Source organism: Anomaloglossus baeobatrachus, chromosome 1 (genome assembly GCF_048569485.1).
Source record: "Anomaloglossus baeobatrachus isolate aAnoBae1 chromosome 1, aAnoBae1.hap1, whole genome shotgun sequence".
Lineage (NCBI taxonomy): Eukaryota > Metazoa > Chordata > Amphibia > Anura > Aromobatidae > Anomaloglossus > Anomaloglossus baeobatrachus.
In genome coordinates this window covers 75,810,044-75,832,209 of record NC_134353.1, presented here as the reverse complement: position 1 = coordinate 75,832,209, position 22,166 = coordinate 75,810,044, and the positions used below count along the sequence as shown (strand labels likewise).

The 22,166-nt window shown below is 46.1% G+C and overlaps 1 protein-coding gene across 1 annotated transcript in view; it reads left to right on the top strand.

Annotated features, from left to right (window-relative positions):
* KIAA0232 (KIAA0232 ortholog) overlaps positions 1-22,166 on the top strand; it is a 49,106-nt gene that overhangs the window by 15,624 nt on the left and 11,316 nt on the right. The window contains exons 3-7 of the mRNA XM_075333313.1: positions 7,073-7,163; positions 9,815-9,890; positions 11,544-14,697; positions 19,271-19,379; positions 19,724-19,818. Coding sequence (XP_075189428.1) covers positions 7,073-7,163; positions 9,815-9,890; positions 11,544-14,697; positions 19,271-19,379; positions 19,724-19,818 — 3,525 coding nt within the window. The remainder of the gene's footprint in view (positions 1-7,072; positions 7,164-9,814; positions 9,891-11,543; positions 14,698-19,270; positions 19,380-19,723; positions 19,819-22,166) is intronic.

The window sequence follows — 22,166 nt, the reverse complement described above, 5'->3', positions numbered from 1 at the left end:
GGAGGATTCATCCTTCTGTGTTTACCAACAGAAGGAATCCTCTTCCTGTACACGTCACTGTAGTACCCACCCCTTGCGTTTATAGCTGCGTTTTTAGTCATAGAAACGCGGCTATATGCGTTTTTCATTGCGTTGTTAAACATCTCATTGAACTCAATGGGTGAAAAACGCAGTGAAAAACGCAGAAATAATTGACATGCTGCATTTTTGTGGTCACCACAAAAACGCAGCTACAAAAAAACGCTGTGTGCGGACAGCACTTATGAAAACCCATAGACATTGCTGGGGAACCAATGTCACTGCGTTTTCAGCACAAAAACGCGGTAAAAAACGCCGCTAAAAACGCCTATTGCGCACAAGGCCTTAGCTTTCTGTTGAAGCCTTCCTGTTCCATGTTAAACCAAGAGGGGCAGCCTGGCAAACACTATGCAGTTTATTAATTTTCTTTTTTTTTTTAATTTTATAGAAACTTTGATTTGCAGCTTTAATGCCAAAAGATTCTATAATGTCCAGTGTTTTCATTTTTGCCTTGTGCCAGGAAGGATCAAAAAGGAAAGGGGGGGGGGAAACACTCCATGGCCGGACATAGAGATCCTGTTTGTTTGTTTTCCTTGCCCTGTTACATGTTGGTAACGTTATCCGGACGTCATTTTCGCTTTGGAAGAGCGCCCTTGCGAGCTATTTTTAGAGTAAACCTTCAGTCAAACAAGCAGTCATATGATTCAGTCCGTGGGTTGTATGTATCCGTGCACATGTCGTGCTCTAGGCTTCTGCAACGACCGTCCCCAGAATGGACCCGTACGAGCCGGAGCTTGGGAGTCAGTGGGTACACTTTGATGTGGAGCAGACTAGCTAGTGCATGGTGTGTTACGGCTTTTAGAGGTTTGTGCTTTGCATGCTTTTGCAGCCTACTTTCTGGCATTGAGCCTACTGCAGCTTCTAAGTTGTGCTGAAGGCTTTCTCCTCTGGAGGGAGTGCATAGCCTCTGGGGTTCGTGACACTAGAATGTTTTCTATGATTCTTTTCTTATTGTACAGTGAATTATTCAGATCTGATAAACACCAAAAATTTAACAATCATTAAATTAAAGAGCTAAGGAAAAATATTTTGATGGAGAAGGATTTTTTTATTGTAGTACGTAAAGTGTCGGTGATGTTGGTATCATTGGCTGCCATTTCTTTACTCCATCTGAATAAGGGTCACTGTGTCAAGTTTAGTTGCCGACCTCATTTGACCCAATGGGAGACTGCTCTGAGGTTTGGAGACTGACACCTCCCGGTGGAGGTTGTGGTATAAGGGCTAATGTTACCTGGTGTTCTTATCTTGCGAACCTGTTGTTTTGAGCTCCTTGTCTGCACATTGGTCACTCTCGGTTATCCACTTGGCAACTGCTGCTCATGGATGATGGTCAGATGGCTAAAGAGTACCAGATAACGTTGCCCATTATAGCCAATCGCAGGTTGAATTTTTATCGCTGTCCAGGATTTGCAACTGATACTTCTTCATATCTTCATGTGCTGGAAGGAGACAAAAACAAAACTTTTGTTATGGATTATTTATCTTCAATAATTGTCTGCTGACTTCTAACTTTGGCCAGAAGCCATTCCTCCAACTCTCCGCATACATCTGACTTGGCATTGGGAGAGGGGTCTAATCTGCAAAAAAACACATTTCTGTGATTTATGGTCCCTTAAAATAAAAAACCTTGCATACTGAATTAGTAAATTCCCGATTCTTCCTCAACAGGCTTTTTTGGGGAGCTTGAGGAAACCTCCTATGCATAATATAGTTTGCAAGTTCAGCAAACTCGTAACGAGATATTGCTGTTGGGGTTTTCAGTTTTCTTGATTGCGTTTCAGAAGGTCCACCAAATGTTCCCAGTGCAGATGGGCACGACTGCTCAGTAGCTCCTGTAGACCGGCCTCATCCCCGGTTCCTCGTGTACGTGGGCATATCAAGTCAGCACCACAAGCATCCACCACAGCACTAGTCACATTAGATGGACAATCTCAGGTAGAAGGAATCCTAAGAATAGTAGGAGAAATGCGGCAGATGTCTTCATGTGAACGTCATTGTGGAGCCTGCCCTGTCTGGAGAAATAAAATAAGACAAAAAGGTGGTGATGTTATTAATGGTCAGAGTTCCTTAAGAGTCTGTCCAAAGGAAAACTGACACATTTCAATGGGATAGAGATGAGCAGTCCAATCCCGATGCGGTGGTCTGGGCCTTCATGGCAGCTGCTCTTTGCTTCTGCATATTGAGGGGCTTCTTGAACTTGCTAGGCCCTTTGACTTAATGGTATCTTGGTAAATGGGGCCACAGATGCCCAGGATGCCATGGAGGACGGACTGGGCCAGGGCCATGCAGTCAGAGCTCTGTAGGCATTTTACATCGTTGTTTAATCTCTGCCTTTGCAGCATGTGTGGTGGGTACAGGTTGTAGATGGCTGCCCTCGGTGTTCAGGGAGGGGGCGCTTTCATAGCATCTAAAGTGTAACTGTATGTGGTGAAATAATTGCGTGGAGCGAATCGCCCTGTGCCTCGGCTCACGTGGCCGGGCGGCTGACTCGCACACAACAGCTGCTTAATCCTTCACTCTGACAGCCCACATTCCAGGAAAAGCAATCCGCAGCACAGCGCCTCGATGTGCCTGCACCAGCACTGCCTGCTCCACTCTACACCCCATCACATAAGCCGGCCCATTGCTAGAAAGAAGAAATGCAGTCATGATGGCTGGAAATGGTGTTAACCCCTTCAGCCCCCGGGCACTTTCTGTTTTTGCGTTTTGTTTTTTGCTCCCCCTTCTTACGAGAGCCGTACTTTTTTTTTTTTTTTTTTTTGTTTGTTTTTTTTTGTTTTTCCGTCAATCTTGCCATATGAGGGCTTGTTTTTTGCGGGACAAGTTGTACTTTTAAATGAAACCATAAGTTTTACCATATGGTGTACTGGAAAACTGCAAAAAAAAGTGTGATGGCACAATAGTTTTTGGCATGTTTTATTCACGGTGTTCACTATATGGTAAAACTGATGTGTGGGTGTGATGACTGAGGTCTGTGCGAGTTTATAGACACCAAACATGTATAGGTTTACTTGTATCTAAGGGGTTTAAAAAATTCACAAGCTTGTCCAATAAAAGTGGCGTACGTTTTGCGCCATTTTCCGAAACCTGTAGCGTTCTCATCTTGGGATATATCTCTCACTGACGGCTTATTTTTTGCGTGTCGAGCTGATGTTTCTTATGGTACCATTTTTTGCGCAGATACGTTTTGATCGCCTGTTATTGCATTTTGCGTAAAACTTGCGGCGACCAAAAAAACGTAATTTTGGCGTTTGGTAAACGGTGTTATGGCAAAAAAATTCCAATCAGATTAATTTTTATATTTTGATCGGGCATTTCTGAACGTGGCGATACCAAATGTGTATTTATTTATTTAACCCTTTAATTGTCAATGGGGTGAACGGGGGTGATTTGAACTTTTAGGTTTTATTTTTTAAAACTTATTTTACTAGTTCCCCTAGGGGGCTATAGTGATCAGCAATCCGATTTGATCTTCCCTATCTGCTGATCACAGCTATACAGCTGTAAACAGCAGATATGGTCACTTCCTGCTTCACTGGCCACCAGGCCGAGTGAAAACGGAAGTGACCCGTCATAGCTGCAGGAGTCATCACATGACCCTGTGCTACTATGGCAACCACCAAAAGTCACGTGATCACTCACGTGACTTCCGGTGGGGGCAGCGGTAAGTAAAAATCGTGACTGCGCATATATACATCTCGCTGCCAGACTTTGGCAGCGAGATGTAACGGGTTAATGTTGCTGGTGGAATGCGATTCCACTCGTAACATGCCGGCACACATGTCAGCTGTTGAAAACAGCTGATATGTGCGCCAATCGTCGCATCCTGCCCGCAGAAGGGGGTGGGGCTTAGCAGCACACGCTCCATGACTGAAAGATCCGTCAAAGGTCGTTAAGGGGTTAAATAGAAATGATATGTAAACAAGTATTAACGAGCTGTCTGCAGTATGTAGTTCCACAGACTAAGTAGTTAGTGATGTTTGGACCATTGATGGAACCTATTAAGGTCCTTCAACATATTTCTTAATATTTAGTTGTTTTGGCTTTGCTGTAATGGCTTGATGAGTGTGAACAGAGGCGAGGGGGATCTATACCTGTACATAGTGGCTGTCTATGTAAATGTAGCTGTATGTAGTTTGTGAACAGAGCCGAAAACATGAGCAGCTTTCTCTCGAAATTGCACATGGACACCTTCTTCTCTTAACAGGTGTGTACAGACTTTTGTCAGTAGCTGGCATTGAGTGGTGTCTGCGCACTCTCCGATCTTTCTGGGCCTCTGTATTTGTGTTTTTGGCTTCTCGGGAGGCTAGTGTGAGAAACTGAACAGTCAGACTTCTCTTTATTCTCCCACCCCACTCAATGTGGAGACCCCTCTCTTTGGCACAGCTGTACAATTGATGCAGTGGCGCAATGTCGGTGCGTGCTCCGTGACCTAAGGGAAACTTTTTTTTTTTGTTGGCTCATGGTTGTTTGTGAGCACTGCCCAGATGCTGATGTTTTGGGGATTGGCACGCTGTTCTGGGAGCTGCCTCCCTCCCCCCCCCCACCCCCCCCCCCCCCCCCCTTCCTCCCATTGCATTGCCGGCTATGTATGGCTCAGCACGGCAGCATGCAGGGTGCTCGCTGCTGGATGACTGCCCTGATCCAGATACAAAGTGTCTGCTTCCGAAACTACACTCCTTGAGTCATGGTAAGCTGATGATGGGGAACCTGCAGTGTATTTGGGCGGGTGGGGGAGCTGGCCAAGACCTTTTAATTGCGGTAGCTTGTGCATCTAAAGCAGTTGTCCTCGTTTGGGCTGTAGAAAACCAGTCCGGGTGTGCTTTATGGAGTGAATTTGCAGAGTCATTCAGCAAGTATTCACTACACTGATTTTATGATGTCCGGATGCAGTTGTGAGTCAGCACAAAGGTACGGTCACCGCAGAGAAAGTATATTAAGCTGAGACTTTAAGCCAGGTATTGACTAGTCATAGTAATCTACTGCAGGTATGTGGGAATATATATTTGGGCTTCCTCAAAGACCATGCTAATGTTTACTGCCTGATTGCATTGTGTTCTTGTACCACTATATGGAGACTTGTCCAGATGCCGGCAGAGAACTGATCAGGGGACAATACACTGTTGCCGGTCACTTCTGGGCTCTTAAGGGAATGTCTTTAACCCCTTCACGACCATGGACGGATATATCCGTCATGGAGCGGGTCCCGTTAAGCCCTGCCGCGGGCAGTCGGCACACCAACCGTTTTCAACAGCTGACGTGTGCCTGCATGTTGCTAGTGGAATCTCTTCCACTCGCAACATTTAACCCCTTAAATCTCTCTGCCAAAGTCTGGCAGCAAGATCTATATGTGCGCGGCCATGACTTTTTCTTACCGCCGCCCCCACCGGAAGTCACGTGCGTGATCTCGTGACTTTCGGTGGTTGCCATCGTAGCACAGGGTCATGTGATGACGCCTGCAGCTATGAAGTTTCACTTTTGTTTTCCCTCGGCAGAGAGAAACAGGAAGTGACTGAATCTGCTGTTTACAGCTGTATAGCTGTGATCAGCAGATGGATAAGAGCGATCGGATTGCTGATCGCTATAGCCCCCTAGGAGGACTAGTAAAATTTAAAAAAAAAAAAAAGTTTTAAAAAAACCCTAAAAGTTCAAATCACCCCCCCCCTCATTGAAAATGAAAGGGTTAAAAAATAAATAAATATACAAATTTGGTATCGGCGCGTTCAGAAACGCCCGATCTATCAAAATATAAAATCAATTAATCTGATTGGAATTTTTTTGCCACTACGCCATTTACCAAACGCCAAAATTATGTTTTTTGGTCGCCGCAAGTTTTATGCAAAATGCAATAACAGGCGATCAAAATGTAGCATCTGCGCAAAAATGTTACCATTACACGTCAGCTTGAGACGCAAAAAATAAGCCATCACTGAGCCATAGATCCAGAAAAATGAAAACGCTACGTGTTTCGGAAAATGGCGCAAAACGTGCGCCACTTTTATTGGGCAAGCTTGTGAATTTTTTTTTAACCCCTTAGATACAAGTAAACCTATACATGTTTGGTGTGTACAAACTCGCACCGACCTCAGGCATCACACCCACACATCAGTTTTACCATATAGTGAACACAGTGTTTAAAACATCCCAAAAACTATTGTGCCATCACACTTATTTTTTTTTTTTTTTTTTGCAGTTTTTCCACACTTGAAATTTTTTTTGCTTTTTTCCAGTACACCATATGGTAAAACTCATGGTTTCATTTAAAAGTACAACTTGTCCCGCAAAAAAACAAGCCCTCATATGGCAAGATTGACGGAAAAATAAAGTTACGGCTCTCGGAAGAAGGGGAGCAAAAAAAAAAAATGGAAAGTGCCCCGGGGCTGAAGGGGTTAAGATAGATGTGTTTTGTCATTATTGCATCACTTTTTCTCCTATGTGTATCCAGAATAGTATAATGCAGTATAGGCTACATTGATGTAAAGTTATCTAAACATGATGTATATCGCTTCTGAATCCTGGGAACCACGTACAAAGCCTGTGCATAGTGTGATCCCTACAGTTAGGGGTGGCTTCATTATGACCCCCTCCTGCAAAATAAGGCTGAGTATACATGTTCAGTAATCATCTGTTAGAACGGATCATGTGCAGAGATCCCTTGGCAAAACTACTTGTTTTTTTTGACCACTAGTCTATAGAGTTAACAGGTTGCCATATATCTTACATTTGAAACTGATCCTGTGAGAAAAACTGATCCATAACAGATGGCTAAATGGCAATCCATGGAACAAATCGGTTTTCCAAAGACCCCCAATGTTAAGTAATGTCTGCCAGATCAGTTTTTTTTTTGTTTTGTTTTTTTTGTTTGGTGGAACTATATATCTTATTTTATATTTTTTACCCATTACTTACCTGGCTATTGTGAACTGTGGGGATATCTGTGATTCATTGTCAACATTAATCTTTTTAACTTTATTTCTATTTTTCTTCTCATCAGAGCTCTGGAATTGAGACTTTAGTGGAGGAGCTCTTCTCCAAGCTGAAAGATCTCCAGAGTAGCCAAGGTGACCAGCTGACCACAAGTAAAGGTACATTTATCTCCTTTTTCCAGCTCGTTGTGATGTCCCCTCTCCATTCATTATGTACTGCTAAATCTAACACGTGTAAACTCATAACCTGAATTAAAATCTTCACCTTTTAATGATTTAGGACGTATTAGTTATGTCCTCAGTCGTGATCACTGGCTGTTACAGTGAACCATCTGCTGATTTGTACAGCAGACCTGGATCTACAATCCACCCACGCCTGTGCGATTTTAAAGGGTTATCATAATGTGACAGCACAACTTAAAAGTGCCACAGCAGGGAACGCGCCGTTCCACCTCTGCCATCAGAGGCCCTGTGACGCGATCACAGGGAGCCGATGGTTGCTATAGTAGCACATGGTCATGTGATGATGCTTTTCGCTATCATAGTCTAGTTCCTGTTGCCATCAGAAAAGCAGCTATAACAGACGAGCATTTCTGCTGATCAAAGCGATGCTGCTCTGATCAGGAGAAATTAATCAGCAATTGGAGTGCTGATCCTTCTAGTCCTAGTAAAATAAAGAAAAAGTGGGGGAAAAAACCAAAAGTTCAAATCTATACATGTTTGGTATCATCATACCAACCTGAGGTATCACACCGCATCAGTTTTACCTATAGTGAACACTGAATAAAATATTCCAAAAACAATCATGCAATTACTTTTTTGCAATTTTGATTCCCCCCCCCCCCCCATTTTTCAGTACACTATATGGTAAAACTTATGGTTTCATTTAAAAGTACAACCAGTTCTGCAAAAAAAAGTCCTCAGATTGAGAGAAAAATAAAGTTAGGGCTCACTGAATAAGGGGAGCAAAAAATACTGAATCGCCCGGTCATGAAGGTGTTAATATATAAAATGGGGAAACTGTTGACCCATCAGGTGTCGTACTACACTTGTGATCAGTTTCTTACTGCAGGTCATGAGCATAAGGCTAGCTTCATATTTCCGTTAAAATGTATCAGTCACAATCCGCGGCTATGGTAAACTGCATCCGTCTAGCGGATTCCGTTGTGTCCCATAGGCTTGTATTAGTGGCGGATTGCGACTGATGACCTTGCGTTGCATCCGCTGCGTCACGGTCAGTCCTTTTTTTGACTGACCGCCGGGTGGGAGCAACGCAGAATGTAATGTAATGTTTTTCTTGTCGTCAAAATTAACGTGCCGCACAGGAATCCGTCGCCATCCATCAAGCTTGTAATGGATGTCTGGTGCTGGATTCCGTTGTAATCCGTCTTGCAACGGAATCCAGCGCTGGATTCCGTCATGCTCTACTGAGCATGCCCAGCATGTTTGGGACAGCCCAGTGGGCTGTCCCAAACAAACCATGACTGATCCGTCAAACGGACGCATTGCGGATGTAACGGACGCGACGGATCAGTTTTTTCACAGGATTCCTGTGAAAGGAATCCTGTGAAAAAACACATCCGTTGCGTCAGTTGAGATCTAAGGTAAGGTTGCCATTTTAATAGTGACCTTAGAAGCCGGTCATAGATTTTGTGCATATGGCCAATTCTAAGGGTACTTTCACACTTGCGTTATTTTCCTTCCGTTACAATCCGCCCTTTTGGGAAACAGCGGAATCCGTTAACGGATTCCGCTGTTTCCCATAGACTTGTATGGTTGACGGATTGTACCAAAAGGAGCTGCGTTGCTTCCGCTGGGCGACGCTCCGTTGCTTCCGCCCAGCGGGAGGAACGCAGCATGTAACGTTATTTTGAGCAGCGGAATCCTCTGGATTTCACTGCGCATGCTTTTTTTTTTTTTTTTTTTTTTTTTTTTTTAAATCAAACTTTATTTTGGCTCGCGGTGGCCGAACGTTCAGCTGAGCGCCCGGCCGTCGGCAAGCGACAGCGCTCAGCTGAATGACCGGCCACCAGCATGCCCGGCCGCCGGCAAGTCACAGCGCTCAGCTGAGCGCCCGCCCGCCGGCATGCCCGGGCGCCGGCAAGTGACAGCGATCAGCTGATCACCCGGCGGCCGGCTGCAGGGAGCGATCAGCTGATCACCCGGCAGCCGGGAGCGATCAGCTGATCACCCGGCAGCCGGCTGCAGGGAGCGATCAGCTGATCACCCGGCAGCCGGGAGCGATCAGCTGATCACCCGGCGGGCGGGAGCGATCAGCTGATCACCCGGCGGCCGGCTGCAGGGAGCGATCAGCTGATCACCCGGCGGCCGGCTGCAGGGAGCGATCAGCTGATCACCCGGCGGGCGGGAGCGATCAGCTGATCACCCGGCGGGCGGCTGCAGGGAGCGATCAGCTGATCACCCGGCGGCCGGCTGCAGGGAACGATCAGCTGATCGTTCACTATAGTCTGCCGCTGGTAAAACCGGGGAAAAAAAAAAAAAAAATCAAAACGAATTGCGTTGTTTTGCAGCATCCGTTGCATCCGTTGTGTCACTATATGCAACACATCCGTTGCATCCGTTACACAACGCAATGCAACGGATACCGTTCAACGCAAGTGTGAAAGTACCCTAAGTGACACGGATAGCCTAAATTCAAATTTTTTTTTTCAACACATGCAAAAAAAAAACTTGACCAAAAAATGCTTTCACCCCACGGTAAGTTATAATGTTGCATTACCCCATTAAGGTGGGATAAACAATTTCCGGGTTACCCCCGTCTAATGTATTGTATTCCTACATTTTCACAGAAGACAAAAACAAAGTAGATGGATCGCTGTCACCAGAAGCCACTTCATCTCCAGCAAGAAAGGATCAGGCAGAAATGTAAGTGGGGGTGTGTACTCAAAAGCCCCCATAAAAAGAAGCAGATGTTGGTCTTGCACAATATTTGTGCTGGATGAATGGGTGTAGGTGTCTGAGCGCTGGGTTATTCCACTCCCTTATAGTACAGATGCACAAATCGTGGCAGACATGATTGCACCTGTCCCAATATCCTCACTTTGTGGTGGATATAAAGCTATCAAAATCGGCAGCATGATGTAAAAAGTTTCCACAGGATAGGTGCTAACTTTCTGATCAGTCCAACTGCTGAGATCTTCAGTCGCCTTTTTTTTTTTTTTTTTTTTTTTTTTTTTTCCTCCCCCTGCTAAAATGGAGCGACAGTGCACATGCTTCACCGCCACTCCATTCATTCCTTAGAAAATGAATGCAGCGGCTTTTAGACATCTGACGTAGTTCTATTATCGTTGTATAGAGCCATTTATATTCTAGTGTTGCAGTGCTATTACTGGTTGTTCCCCCACCTCCCTGAGGGTTTCCTTCTACACTCAACACAGGGAGAATATGAAGGCTCCTTACAGATGTTGTCAATGATGGGATGTAATCCTCAGAGTTCAACACTGCACAATGCTAACCACTGACCTGCCTCCACATACTATGTTATATGTGACCTGTCTGACAAAACGGGGAATTTTTATCCCAATCTGTGATGGTCCACCCCCATTCAATCAGCACGCTATCACCTATTCTGTTCTTACTGGACTACACTTCCTTTTAATTTTCGTTTGGGTTTTTGTTTTTTTTTTATTAAATTGGGTTTTAATATATTTTCCAGTGGATCCATTTCTGCGTGACACCATTAAGATCTTGCCACCTCAGATTCACTAAGGATAAAGGGGTTGTCCACTACTTTTTACATTGTTCGAGTATCCTTAGGATAGGTCCTCAGTCAACACCCCATACCCCCGCCGATCAGCTGTTCTCTGTCCCCGTAGCAGCAGACAGCCGGAAATGGTCACTTCCGGCGCTGCTCCATCTTCCGATAGTGGCCACAGCCAGGTGCTGCATATCCGCCACCCAATCTTATCAATAGAATGTGCAGTACCTGGCCTTGGCCGCTATCAGTAGATGGACCAGCTCCAGAACTGAGCATTTCCGGCTGCTGGGACTGAGAACAGCTGATCGGCAGGGTGTTGGACCCCGACCGATTAGGCATTGATTACCTATCCTAAGGATTGGCCATCAATGTCAAAATAGTGGACAACCCCCTTTAAGGCTATGTTCACACAGTGCATCTTTTCTTAACCACAAAGATGCAGTGTTTTTGGCCCCAAAAATCGCACCCGCCGCAAAAACGCGCATGCGTTTTTACCAAATTTTGCCCAAAGCATTTGCCAATCTATTGACTGGAAGGGCTCAAACGTTGGAAAAATGCAAAAAGAATTGACATACTGAATCTTCAAAAACGCAGCAAAAAAATAAAATGCATTGTGTACACCGCAAAATAGACATGTCATAGACTTTGATGGGAGAAGGAAATGCATGCATTTAGATGCATTTTTTTTACCTCAAAAATGCACCAAAAACGCTGAAAAATATGTAGTGTGTGAACATAGCCTAATAGGCTTTTAATGAGATTGGCCCTACAGAAAGAGAACCTCCTGACTCTTGCCTGTTTTTTTTTTATGTTCCCATTAGGTACTATGAAGCTTTTCCACCTCTTTCAGAAAAGCCAATTTGCCTGCAAGAAATGATGACTGTATGGAACAAGACAAAAATCTGCTCTTATTCTAGCTCCTCCTCCTCTTCCACGGCCCCACAAACAAGCACCGAAACACCATCACCAAAGAATTGCCACAGCGAAAGTGAAGCGATAATGACCCACAAGAACAACGCAGCTTCTAACACTGTACAGGGAAAGAACCAACCGAGGAAAGGCAAGAACGAGAAAGAGAACAAGTTTAGCAATGGCGCAGCCGACGAGAAAGCGAACATTACAAAAAGTGTGAGGCATAAGTCAAACGGAAAAGCCCGCGCTCGATCCTGGTCATCCGGCTCAAGCGAAGCAGGATCAAGTTCAAGCGGTAATCGGGGCGAACTAAAAACGAGATTTATCAAAGTAAGGCATAAAGTTAGGGAGGTCCGGAACAAAAAGGGGAAAACTGGTCCAAAGGTTCCATCCAAAAACGGCGAGAGAAAGTACGTGGCGGCGGGAAGCGGAGCGGTGCCTGTGAAGCCACTCTGCAAGAAGGTAAAACGTCAAGTAAAAGAATATAAAGAAATGGATAATGAAGGAAATGATGTCTTTAAAGAAAGGAGAAATAAAACTGAATTTCGAGAGGAGCCCTTGTGGTATACGGAGCCAATAACCGAATACTTAATTCCTCTCAACAGTAAAAGTAAATTGGAAACTACGTATAGAAAGAACCGTAGCTGGTATGATGCGTCTGAAGAGATGGATGAGTTATCGGAGTTTGTTAAAGACCTTCATCTAAACCACAGTATCCATGAAACTTACCTCGCAGCGGGTACCTTCATCGAGGGCCACTTTGTAGAAATGCCTGCCATCATAACCAAGTTGAGTGATCACACAGGGACCTCAAACTGTTCTCTCCTGGAGGACAATTATTTGGATGATGTTCATCCTGCAGAACTCACACACTTCTATGAAGTCGAAATTGATCAATCCATGTTGGATCCTGGTGCCTCAGAGAAAACGAAAGGAGAAAGCCGAATCTTGAATATGATTCGTCAAAAAAGCAACCTAAAAAGCGATCTTGAGGCTGAATCTTGCAAAGCGTTAAACGACAAGGAGTCGCAAGGGGAGAGTGCAATATGGACAGAGTCAACCAGTTCTATTGGTGCTGAAGGCTTTTTCTTGCAAGATCATAGTAGACTAGCTCAATTTTGGGAGTCCTGTTCACCTTCAAGTTCAGCTGATGCAGACGGGGAGAGTTTGGGTGGGGACTCCCCAAGTACGTTCTCCCCTTTTTTCGACAGCACAAAGCTCCATACACACACGCAGGCAGGCAATCAAGATTTATTTTTTGATGGAAATAACTCTTATTTTTCAGTGTTTGAAGTGCAATGCAGTAATTCTGTATTCTCCATGCCCAGGGAGAGGGGGTTCAATGAGCAAGGTAAAGCAGAGTCTTCTTCCAGCACGAACGGGTTTGGGAAAACTCAATCGCGATTACTCATATGGACCAAAAATAGTGCCTTCGATGATAACGAACAGTGTTCGAACATTTCAACAAGAACGTGCAGTCCATGGTCGCATTCGGAGGGAACCCGCTCCGATACGGAAGCTCTCAACAGTTACTTAGAAGATTACGCTCAGTTGAACACCGACGATACCAGTTATATTATTCCCACAGTTACTTTAAGTTTCCAAGATGATCTTCCTGGTGTAAGCCCACAAAGTTCATACAGGACTTTAGGCGATGAGCCTGTGCTGGTCCTGGGCAAAAAATCCAAGTTGGAGTCACTTTGCGGCATTCAGCTAGAACAGGAAAACGAAGAAATATCCAACACTACAGAGATCGAACCCGAAGGTGGCATTCCTCAACCTGGATATGGCTCAGGAGTCCTCAAGGACTTGTGGACAAATGCTGAAGAAGATCCACTGTTTCCTCTCGACGTAAATGCATTTGGTTGTCACAACGCAAATGAGACCGAGGAAGCAAATTTTCAAGAGCCCAGGAAGGCCGTTCAGAGATCCGAATACCATCTTTGGGAAAGTCAAAGGCACCCGGCAGAAAAGCGGGCATTTCTCACCTGCGACGCGTCGAAGGTTGACAGTGGAGACTATATGACTCCCTCAAAACCCTGGGATATAAACCAAACTAAAGCAAATTCGTTCATTCTTGGAGGCGTCTACGGGGAATTCGGAAATTTTAATGGCGAAGATGAGTGGTCTGTGGTTCCACAGGGTCCAGTTAAAGCTAACTTACAGGATTGCGCTGCCTCAGATGTTGTTACAATAGCTGGTACTGATGTGTTCATGACCCCAGGGAACAGCATTGCTCCTGGGCATCGCCAACTATGGAGACCATTTGTTTCCTTTGAAGAAAATGAGCAAAATGGAGATAAAGCTAAAGGCTCAAGCAAGGGTTTTTCTTTTATATTGCACGAGAATTTGCTTGGCACATGTGAAAATTTTCAGATGCAGGAGCCAGGCATGGGCTACTCATTCTCATCTTTTGATTTGAACAGTAGATTTTCTCAAGTCCTTCACGTTGAGTGCTCCTTTGAACCCGGCAATATTGTCAGCAGTAGTCCTAATTCTAAAACTAAAGCCCTGTGCTCTGAGTCGGAGGGTGACAACGGCCACCCAAGGATTTGTGGCGTGGACAGAACGCAGTATAGATCCATAAGAATTTCTCCGCGCACTCACTTCCGCCCAATTTCTGCATCCGAGCTGTCTCCAGGTGTTGGGAGTGAGTCTGACTTTGAATCGGAGAAGGATGAGGTGGCTGTTCCTAGTCTTTCTGAAGGTGAGGTGTTTGAAGATCCACAGGACGATCTCAAACCTCTAGAAGAAGATGCGGAGAAGGAAAGTAATTTTTACGGAAAGTCTGAGCTCGAATCTGGGAAGTTTCTCCCTAGGTTACAAAAGTCCGGCATGGAAAAAAGTGCACAGACTTCTTTGGATGGTCAAGAGGAAGCCTTTGCTGTAATGCCTCAGGAGGACCAGGAGAACTTGGACTTTAGGATTATCGAGTCATGTGAAAGTGACGTGATGGCAAACTCCAAAGAAAGCTGCAAGATTGTGGAATTGAAAAGCAAAGCGGATGTTAAGGAAACCCCTAATACTGGAGGCCCTCTTGCATTAGGAGAAGAGGAGGGAGAGGTAGGTGCTTATGTTTACAAGATGTTACATATTGCTCATAAAAGGGTTATGTGAACAATGAGCGCTAGAAATCTTGAACTGACTCTGTCCACTGCGCAGATTCATGTGATGGTGGATGAAGCCATCCTGAACCCTGTGGCTAGTGTGATTATTTATCACTAGAAACAATTGATTAGAAAGTGACCAAGCCTTTTGTAAACTTGTCATTAATGGCAGTAAAAATCCACGCCATAAAACCTTAAAGGGAACCTGTCATGAGAAATGTCCCCTAAAACCTCACAGATTCCCCCTCTGCAGCTCCTGGGCTGCATTCTATAAAGGTCCCTGTTATGATTGTGGCCACTTTCTGACCTAAAAAAAGTGTTTATAAAGTTGTACCTTTTTTGCTTCTGATTCTGTAAATCCGTCACGGGGGCGGGCTGCCTGATGGCCGTTATTCTGCCCCCTGGTCCTGTATGCCGCCCCCATCGCTGATTACAATACTTCTGGACGCCGCCCCCTGCTCCATCCATCGCCGCGCATGCCCAGTGCCCATCTCTCGGGGATGAGCACTGTGCCTAGCGTCACCGCTGGTGACGTGCACGCAGGGTTAAGATTATGGGCGGTGCTGTGATGTTTATTCCTAAGCAACCGCCCATAATCGCGGGGCCGCGCTTTCCCCCTCGGCCTGCTTCGTTCTGCGCAAGCGCGCTGCTGGTAATCTGATCTCCGCATCTCCTCCTGATCGGTGTAGTCACTGCTCCGCGCTCCTCCCATCTATTTCCTGCCTCGGGGCAAGATGGGAAGGAGGTGACGTGGGGGTCAGCAGCAGCGCGCTTGCGCAGAACGAAGCAGGCCGAGGCACCGCCCATAATCTTAACCCTGCGTGCACGTCACCAGCGGTGACGCTAGGCACAGTGCTCATCCCCGAGAGATGGGCACTGGGCATGCGCGGCGATGGATGGAGCAGGGGGCGGCGTCCAGAAGTATTGTAATCAGCGATGGGGGCGGCATACAGGACCAGGGGGCAGAATAACGGCCATCAGGCAGCCCGCCCCCGTGACGGATTTACAGAATCAGAAGCAAAAAAGGTACAACTTTATAAACACTTTTTTTAGGTCAGAAAGTGGCCACAATCATAACAGGGACCTTTATAGAATGCAGCCCAGGAGCTGCAGAGGGGGAATCTGTGAGGTTTTAGGGGACATTTCTCATGACAGGTTCCCTTTTAAGGCTATGTGCGCACTAGAAAAGTGATTTTTCTCAAGAAAATTTCTTGAGAAACTTCTGGGAGTTGAAGATTACCGCACCTGCGGTAAAAAAAACTCACCAAAACCGCGGGAAAAACTCATGCGTTTTTGCCGCGGGTTTTTCCGCAGGTTGGTCCCTGCGGTATTTTTATGCTGAATTGCAATAAATATAGATAATCGATAGACAGATAATGGATAGAGGGAAAGGTGGATAGATGAAAGACCTATATAATGTCCCACCTCCCTGCATATTCTAAGCTGGCACCCTTTAGTGACTTTCATGTGGCACTAAAGGGTGCCTCGACTTGTATTTAGTCAAAAAATAAATAAAAAAAAAAAGAGGTCCCCTCCATCTTTTGTAGCCAGCTAGGGTAAAGCAGATGCCTGCAGACCACAGCTGGCAGCTTCACCTTGGCTGGTAATCCAAACAGAGGGCACCCAACGCTGTTATTTTACATTAAATAATTTAAAACAAACGTGGGGTCCCCCCCAAATTGGATCACCAGCCAAGGTAAAGTAGACAACTGGGGTCTGATATTCTCAGACTAGGTAGGTCCACTGTTATTGGACACTCCCCAGCCTAAAAATAGCAGGCTGCAGCCGCCCCAGAAGTGGCACATCCATTAGACGTGCCAATCCTGGCGCTTTGCCCCAACTCATCCCGTTGCCCTGGTGCGGTGGCAAATGGGGTAATATATGGGGTTGATGCCAGATGTGTAATGTCACCTGGCATCAAGCCCTGGGGTTAGTGATGTCACGCGTCTATCAGATACCAGACATCACCAACCCAGTCAGTAATAAATAAAAAAATAGACGACCAAAGTTTTATTTGAAAAAACACAACCCAAAACATTCCCTCTTTCACCAATTTATTGACTATAACAACCAAATCCGGGTCCGGCGTAATCCAATAAGGGGGTCCCACGGCGATCCATACCATAGTCACTGTCCCAGTCAATGAAGAACAGAATGTTCCCCATTGGCTGGGAGAGCAATGCAGTGACCTGAGCTAACATCAATAGGTCAGCCCAGGTCACTGCAGGGGATGCTGAGTGCTGTCATCAGGAGGTTAGCTGAGATCATTACCTTCAGTGACTTATCTCCTGCACTGCTGACGCCAGCGCTGTCACTGACTTCTATGCCCGCCGCGTTCTCATCAGTATCGCGAGAGCCTGTGACGTCACCGCTAGTGACAGTCTCGGGCCGCGGGCATATATGGCAGTGACAGCAGTGACGTCAGGAGGCAGGAGATCGTCACCGCAGATAATGATCTCACCTCCTGATAGCAGCGCTCTGCATCCCCGCAGCTGCACGCACTGCAGGGTGACAAGCTGCTGATACTGCGGGCAGACACTGACACTGCTGTGCTGGCAGCCGCGGGGCTGGAGCGGGACAGACTGCACCAGCACCTGGAGGTCACATGGAAGTGCTTCTGTGCGGCGTCCAGGGAGTGTGACGTGTGTGTTTACTCTGCTCCGCTTCCTCTTCCTGGCATAATGACATCACTCCCCTGCAAAACCGCAGGCAGTGATGAGCATTACCGCAGGTAAATCGCGGCTGTACCGGGGGTATACCGCACATCATTTGCTATCTGCGGTATACCCACGGTATTTCGCGATTACATTACAGTGAATGGAGTGAAATACCACAGCTACCTGCGGAAAAGAAGTGACATGCACTTTTTCTCAAGAAATTTTCTCAAATCTTCAGAATGCATTTTTTTCTCAAAAAAATTCTGTGTGCGCACAGCTGTTTTTCCCCATAGGTTTTGCTGGGAAATGTCTGCAGAAAGATCACAAGCATTTCTCAAACTTCTGCAGCAAAACCGCAGGTAAAAATGCAGTGTGCGCACAGGGCCTAATGTGGGCACATTGTAGCATCTGTATTACGCACACATATCCTGATACTATGAACATGTTTGCCTACGTCTTTAAAACCTGTGATCGGGTTGGGGCTTGGGGTCCCTAATACACAAGCTAAAATACAATCTATACGGATGCCTGGATAATACTAAGGTCTTAAAGTGAATGTCAGGCAGGGATTAACAATATGCACCCAGAACTGCTCATGGTTCTGGGTGCATATTGCACCTGACTGTCCCAGCCTATAGTAGCAGAAAGATCTTTATAAAAAGTATTTCTAAAGAGCCTTTATGATATGCTAATGAGCGCGGGGACTAGTTACAAGGGTGTTGGCTCCTGTGCTCATTCCGTCCTTTTAGCACGCCCCTGTTGGCTTGCTACCATGCTAGTCAATTCCCATTGCCCTGCGTTATCAGCGGTGATGTGCTTACCGGTTTGTCATGGCTTCAGAATGCCGGGCTTAGACTCGGTGCATGATCAGAATGCCTGGCACTTCCGCTCATGCGCACTAGACCTCTGAAGCAGAGATGCGTACACCTGGCTTGATAGTGCGAAAGAGGGTGGAATGAGCGCAGGGACTAAACTCTTGTATGACTAGTCCCTTCCCTCATTAGTATATCGTAAAGGATCGTTAAAAATACTTTTTCCTAAGATCTCAATGTATGCTGCTAGATGCTGGGACAGTTGGGGATTAGAAACCTGTACCCAGAACTGCTCGTGGTTCTCGGTGCATATTGCACCTGACAGCTTCATTTTAATCCAGACAATCATAATAAAGGAAGAATTCCCATTCCCCCAATTACCACCCCCCTTCCCCAAAAAAATCTGGCTGTGTGAAATGGGATTTGGCTCAACAGGCTAGTTTCTCGGATCCATGCTTCGTGGTTGAGGATAGGCACATTACAGCCATCCAATACATCAGACTGCGAAACTGTGTAAAACTAAAAAACAACCGTATGCATGACAACTAAAGGGAATCGGTCAGCAAGTTTTTGCTGTGTAATCTGAAAACTGCATATTGCAGGAGTTGACAAATTTCAGTAATGTCTCAACACATTTTGGGCTATTTTACCTGTAATGTGTGTGATGGAGAGAATATATTTATATATTAGAATATATTTTTATATATTAGAATATATTATATTAGAAGAATATTATATGCAGTTCATGGCCTATAGACTTTGTACATGCTGAGCCTGAGGGGGCTGGGTCAGGTTTCTCAGCTCTGCTGCATTGCTAAATCTTAAACTTGTCAGAACAGCTGCAGCCAGTAATCTAAGTGATATCGTCAAATTCAGGGACTCTGCCTACATCATGCTCCCTTTTAAGTTTGTACTATGGCCTCTTGTATACTAGCGCTTTTGCTCTACTGATTTGTGGCAGATCACCTGGTAACTTCTTTCCATTTAATGCCAGATTTTATTGGATCCCAGAGCAAATAGCCATAAAACTAATGCAACTTTTTTTATTTATTTTTTTTAGTATCCTTCTCTGAGCATCAACCTACAGGGCATAAATGCTGTTAACGAAAAGCAGTGCTGGTGGCAGAAGGCCCTGTACTCTCCATTAATCTCTGGATCCTGCTGTGACCGTAAGGAACTAGTTAAACTTGTGCTAATGATGGTTGTGACTGGTGCCTGATGGTGTCTGGCCGGCTGAATGGCTCTATTCAGTAGACACCAGCTCTTGTATGGATCCCTATACACAGACAGTAGTACTTTTATGACCTGCATCTTTGGTTTGTAGACACATCTTTCTAAGGTTTTATTGTAAACTGTCCTGAATTGATCTCTGAAGTGTCTTCAAGATCACAAGGGAATATTGGACAAGGACCTGGGAGGGCGGTGTATAAAATTTGATGTAACAGGGAGAGGGAAAAAGTGTATAATGTAAAACTTATTTTTAGACCTTTTTAATATTGTGTATTGTCCACAGCTCTCTACACTGATGCGAAGGAAGAAGGTTGTGTAGATCATAAAGGTGGGAAGGACATTCCCTGCGCTGCTTGGCATCCTCTTGAGATTGAGAAAGTAGGTAATGTGGTTTTCAGACTTGATCTTTCTATCCTACTTGCCCCATCCTATACGTGCAGTGTCCTCCTATGGGCAGGCTATCAATACAGAACACCACTATGAATTCTAGGGCTTGTCCCACATTTACAGAGGGCATAAATGTATAGAAGATGCAGGTCCTTCCAATGGGACTATCTGCCATCAGAAATGTGGTTTGTGGTCTGAAATTTTATGTAGTTAAAAGGTATTTCCCACAATGTACATCTTTTATCACTACCTCTTGTAATAATTTGATGTGGAAATGGGTCGTGTGCCTTCCTTTGATGCGGGCTCTCATGCCAAACCTGCACGTCGGCTGATCTGGTCATGGTGCTGATGGGTTATGACAGTCGGGGGTCATCTGATGACCACTGTCATGACGTAGTTACTGCGTTTATAGGAACACCAACCTTCTTTGTTCTGTACAGAGCAGTGCTGAAGCATCGCTCTATACAGCACAAGCCATCAGAGTATATCTGCTTCAAGACCCCTAAGGGGACTAGTAAGAAGTTTGTTTTGTTTTTGTGTTTTTCCCTCACCCTATGACTGCACCCTTATATTCGTGGTGCCGTCATGGGTTCGGAAAAAACACATTACCGGTAAGTAATTACGTATTTTTTTTATTCAGATTTTTGATGTGGGGTGTTTTCTTCAGCGCTCTATTGGGAGACCCAGACAATTGGGTGTATAGCTACTGCCTCCGGAGGCCACACAAAGTATTACACTAAAAAGTGTAAGGCCCCTCCCCTTCTGGCTATACACCCCCCGTGGAATCACGGGTTCTCCAGTTTTAGCTTTGTGTGTGAAGGAGGTCATACAAGTGCGCCGGGGACATAAGCAATGGGGTTGTGTCACCTTAGTTATGGCTGGGTGACGGGTTATGTGTTTGGGAACTAGCGCCGACCGCTCCTGCGGCGGGGCGCAACTGCGACATGCAGGGCGCCGGGGACAGAGCGCCGACCGCGCTTTTACGGCGGCGGCGCTCCTAACTTTACTTCCCGGCTTTTGCGGCCTAGCGCCGCTTCGTTCCCGCCTCCGCCCTGTCAATCAGGGCGGAGGAGAGACGCTGTGCAATGGCCAGCGCCGGGGGCTGGAGCTTGATTTACATGCTCCAGCCCCCTCACGAGGCACAGTGAGAGCACGCTTTCCCGCTCTTCGTTTAGGAACGCCCAGAGCCGCCCCTCTTCCTCACAGGACGCCGGCAGCCATTATTCATGCGGTCCGGCTGGGGACAGGCAGGCAGGCTCTGGGAGACTCAGACAGGGCGTCTGGCGGCCACACACCCGCTCTGAGGCGGGCGGTAAGCAGGCTGAAAGCCCCTCTTGTGCCACAGTGATTCTATTTGTGTACTTTCTTCTGGTGCCATATAGATATTGTATATATATTTGCACTGTAGGGCGCTTCTTGGCTATAGACCCCATATTGCGCTGAGGAGACAGCAACATGTCCTCCACAAAACGCGAGGGTCCCAAGGCGCGGGCTGTGTACACTGTCTGTACTGTTTGTGGGACTGATCTACCGGCAGGCTCCACTGACCACCATTGTGTGCAATGTTCCGTGCCTGTAACGCTTCGTCAGCCGGAGGTGGCAGTAGTAACCCAGGCAGAGACGCCTGTAAGTCCTGCCCCAGTAACAGGGACAGATTTTGCAGTTTTGGCTGGTCAGATGGCTGTCACTATGACAAAAATCCTTGAGGCCTTGCAAACCAGGCCAATTACTCAGGCTCCGGACACGGCTGTGTCCTTGCCCCCTGGTCTCCCTCAATTGGAGCGAGTCTGTACTTCAAGGGGCTCTCATGTATCACAGGCTGATGGCTCTGACTCAGATGACGGCCCCAGCCAGCCCAAGCAAGCTCGCTTAGACAGACCCTCCACATCATCACATTGTTCAGGGTCTCACAGGGATGAGTCTCTTTATGATGAGACTGAGGAAAGTGGTCAGGTTTCGGACCATGAGACCACTCTCAATTTGGATACCCCTGATGGTGACGCTATGGTCAATGACCTTATTTCGGCCATCAATAGTGCGTTGGATATTTCTCCCCCAGCTCCCTCAGCAGAGGAAGCTGCTGCACAGCAGGAGAAATTCCATTTCTTGTATCCCAAGCGTAAATTGAGTGCCTTTTTAGACCACTCTGACTTCAGAGAATCTATCCAGAAACACCACGCTCAGCCATACAAGCGTTTTTCCAGACGCGCTAGGGATACACGTTATCCGTTTTCCCCTGACGTGATCAAACGCTGGACCCAGTGTCCAAAAGTGGATCCCCCTATTGCCAAGCTTGCGGCAAAATCTATAGTCGCGGTAGAGGATGGCGCTTCACTTAA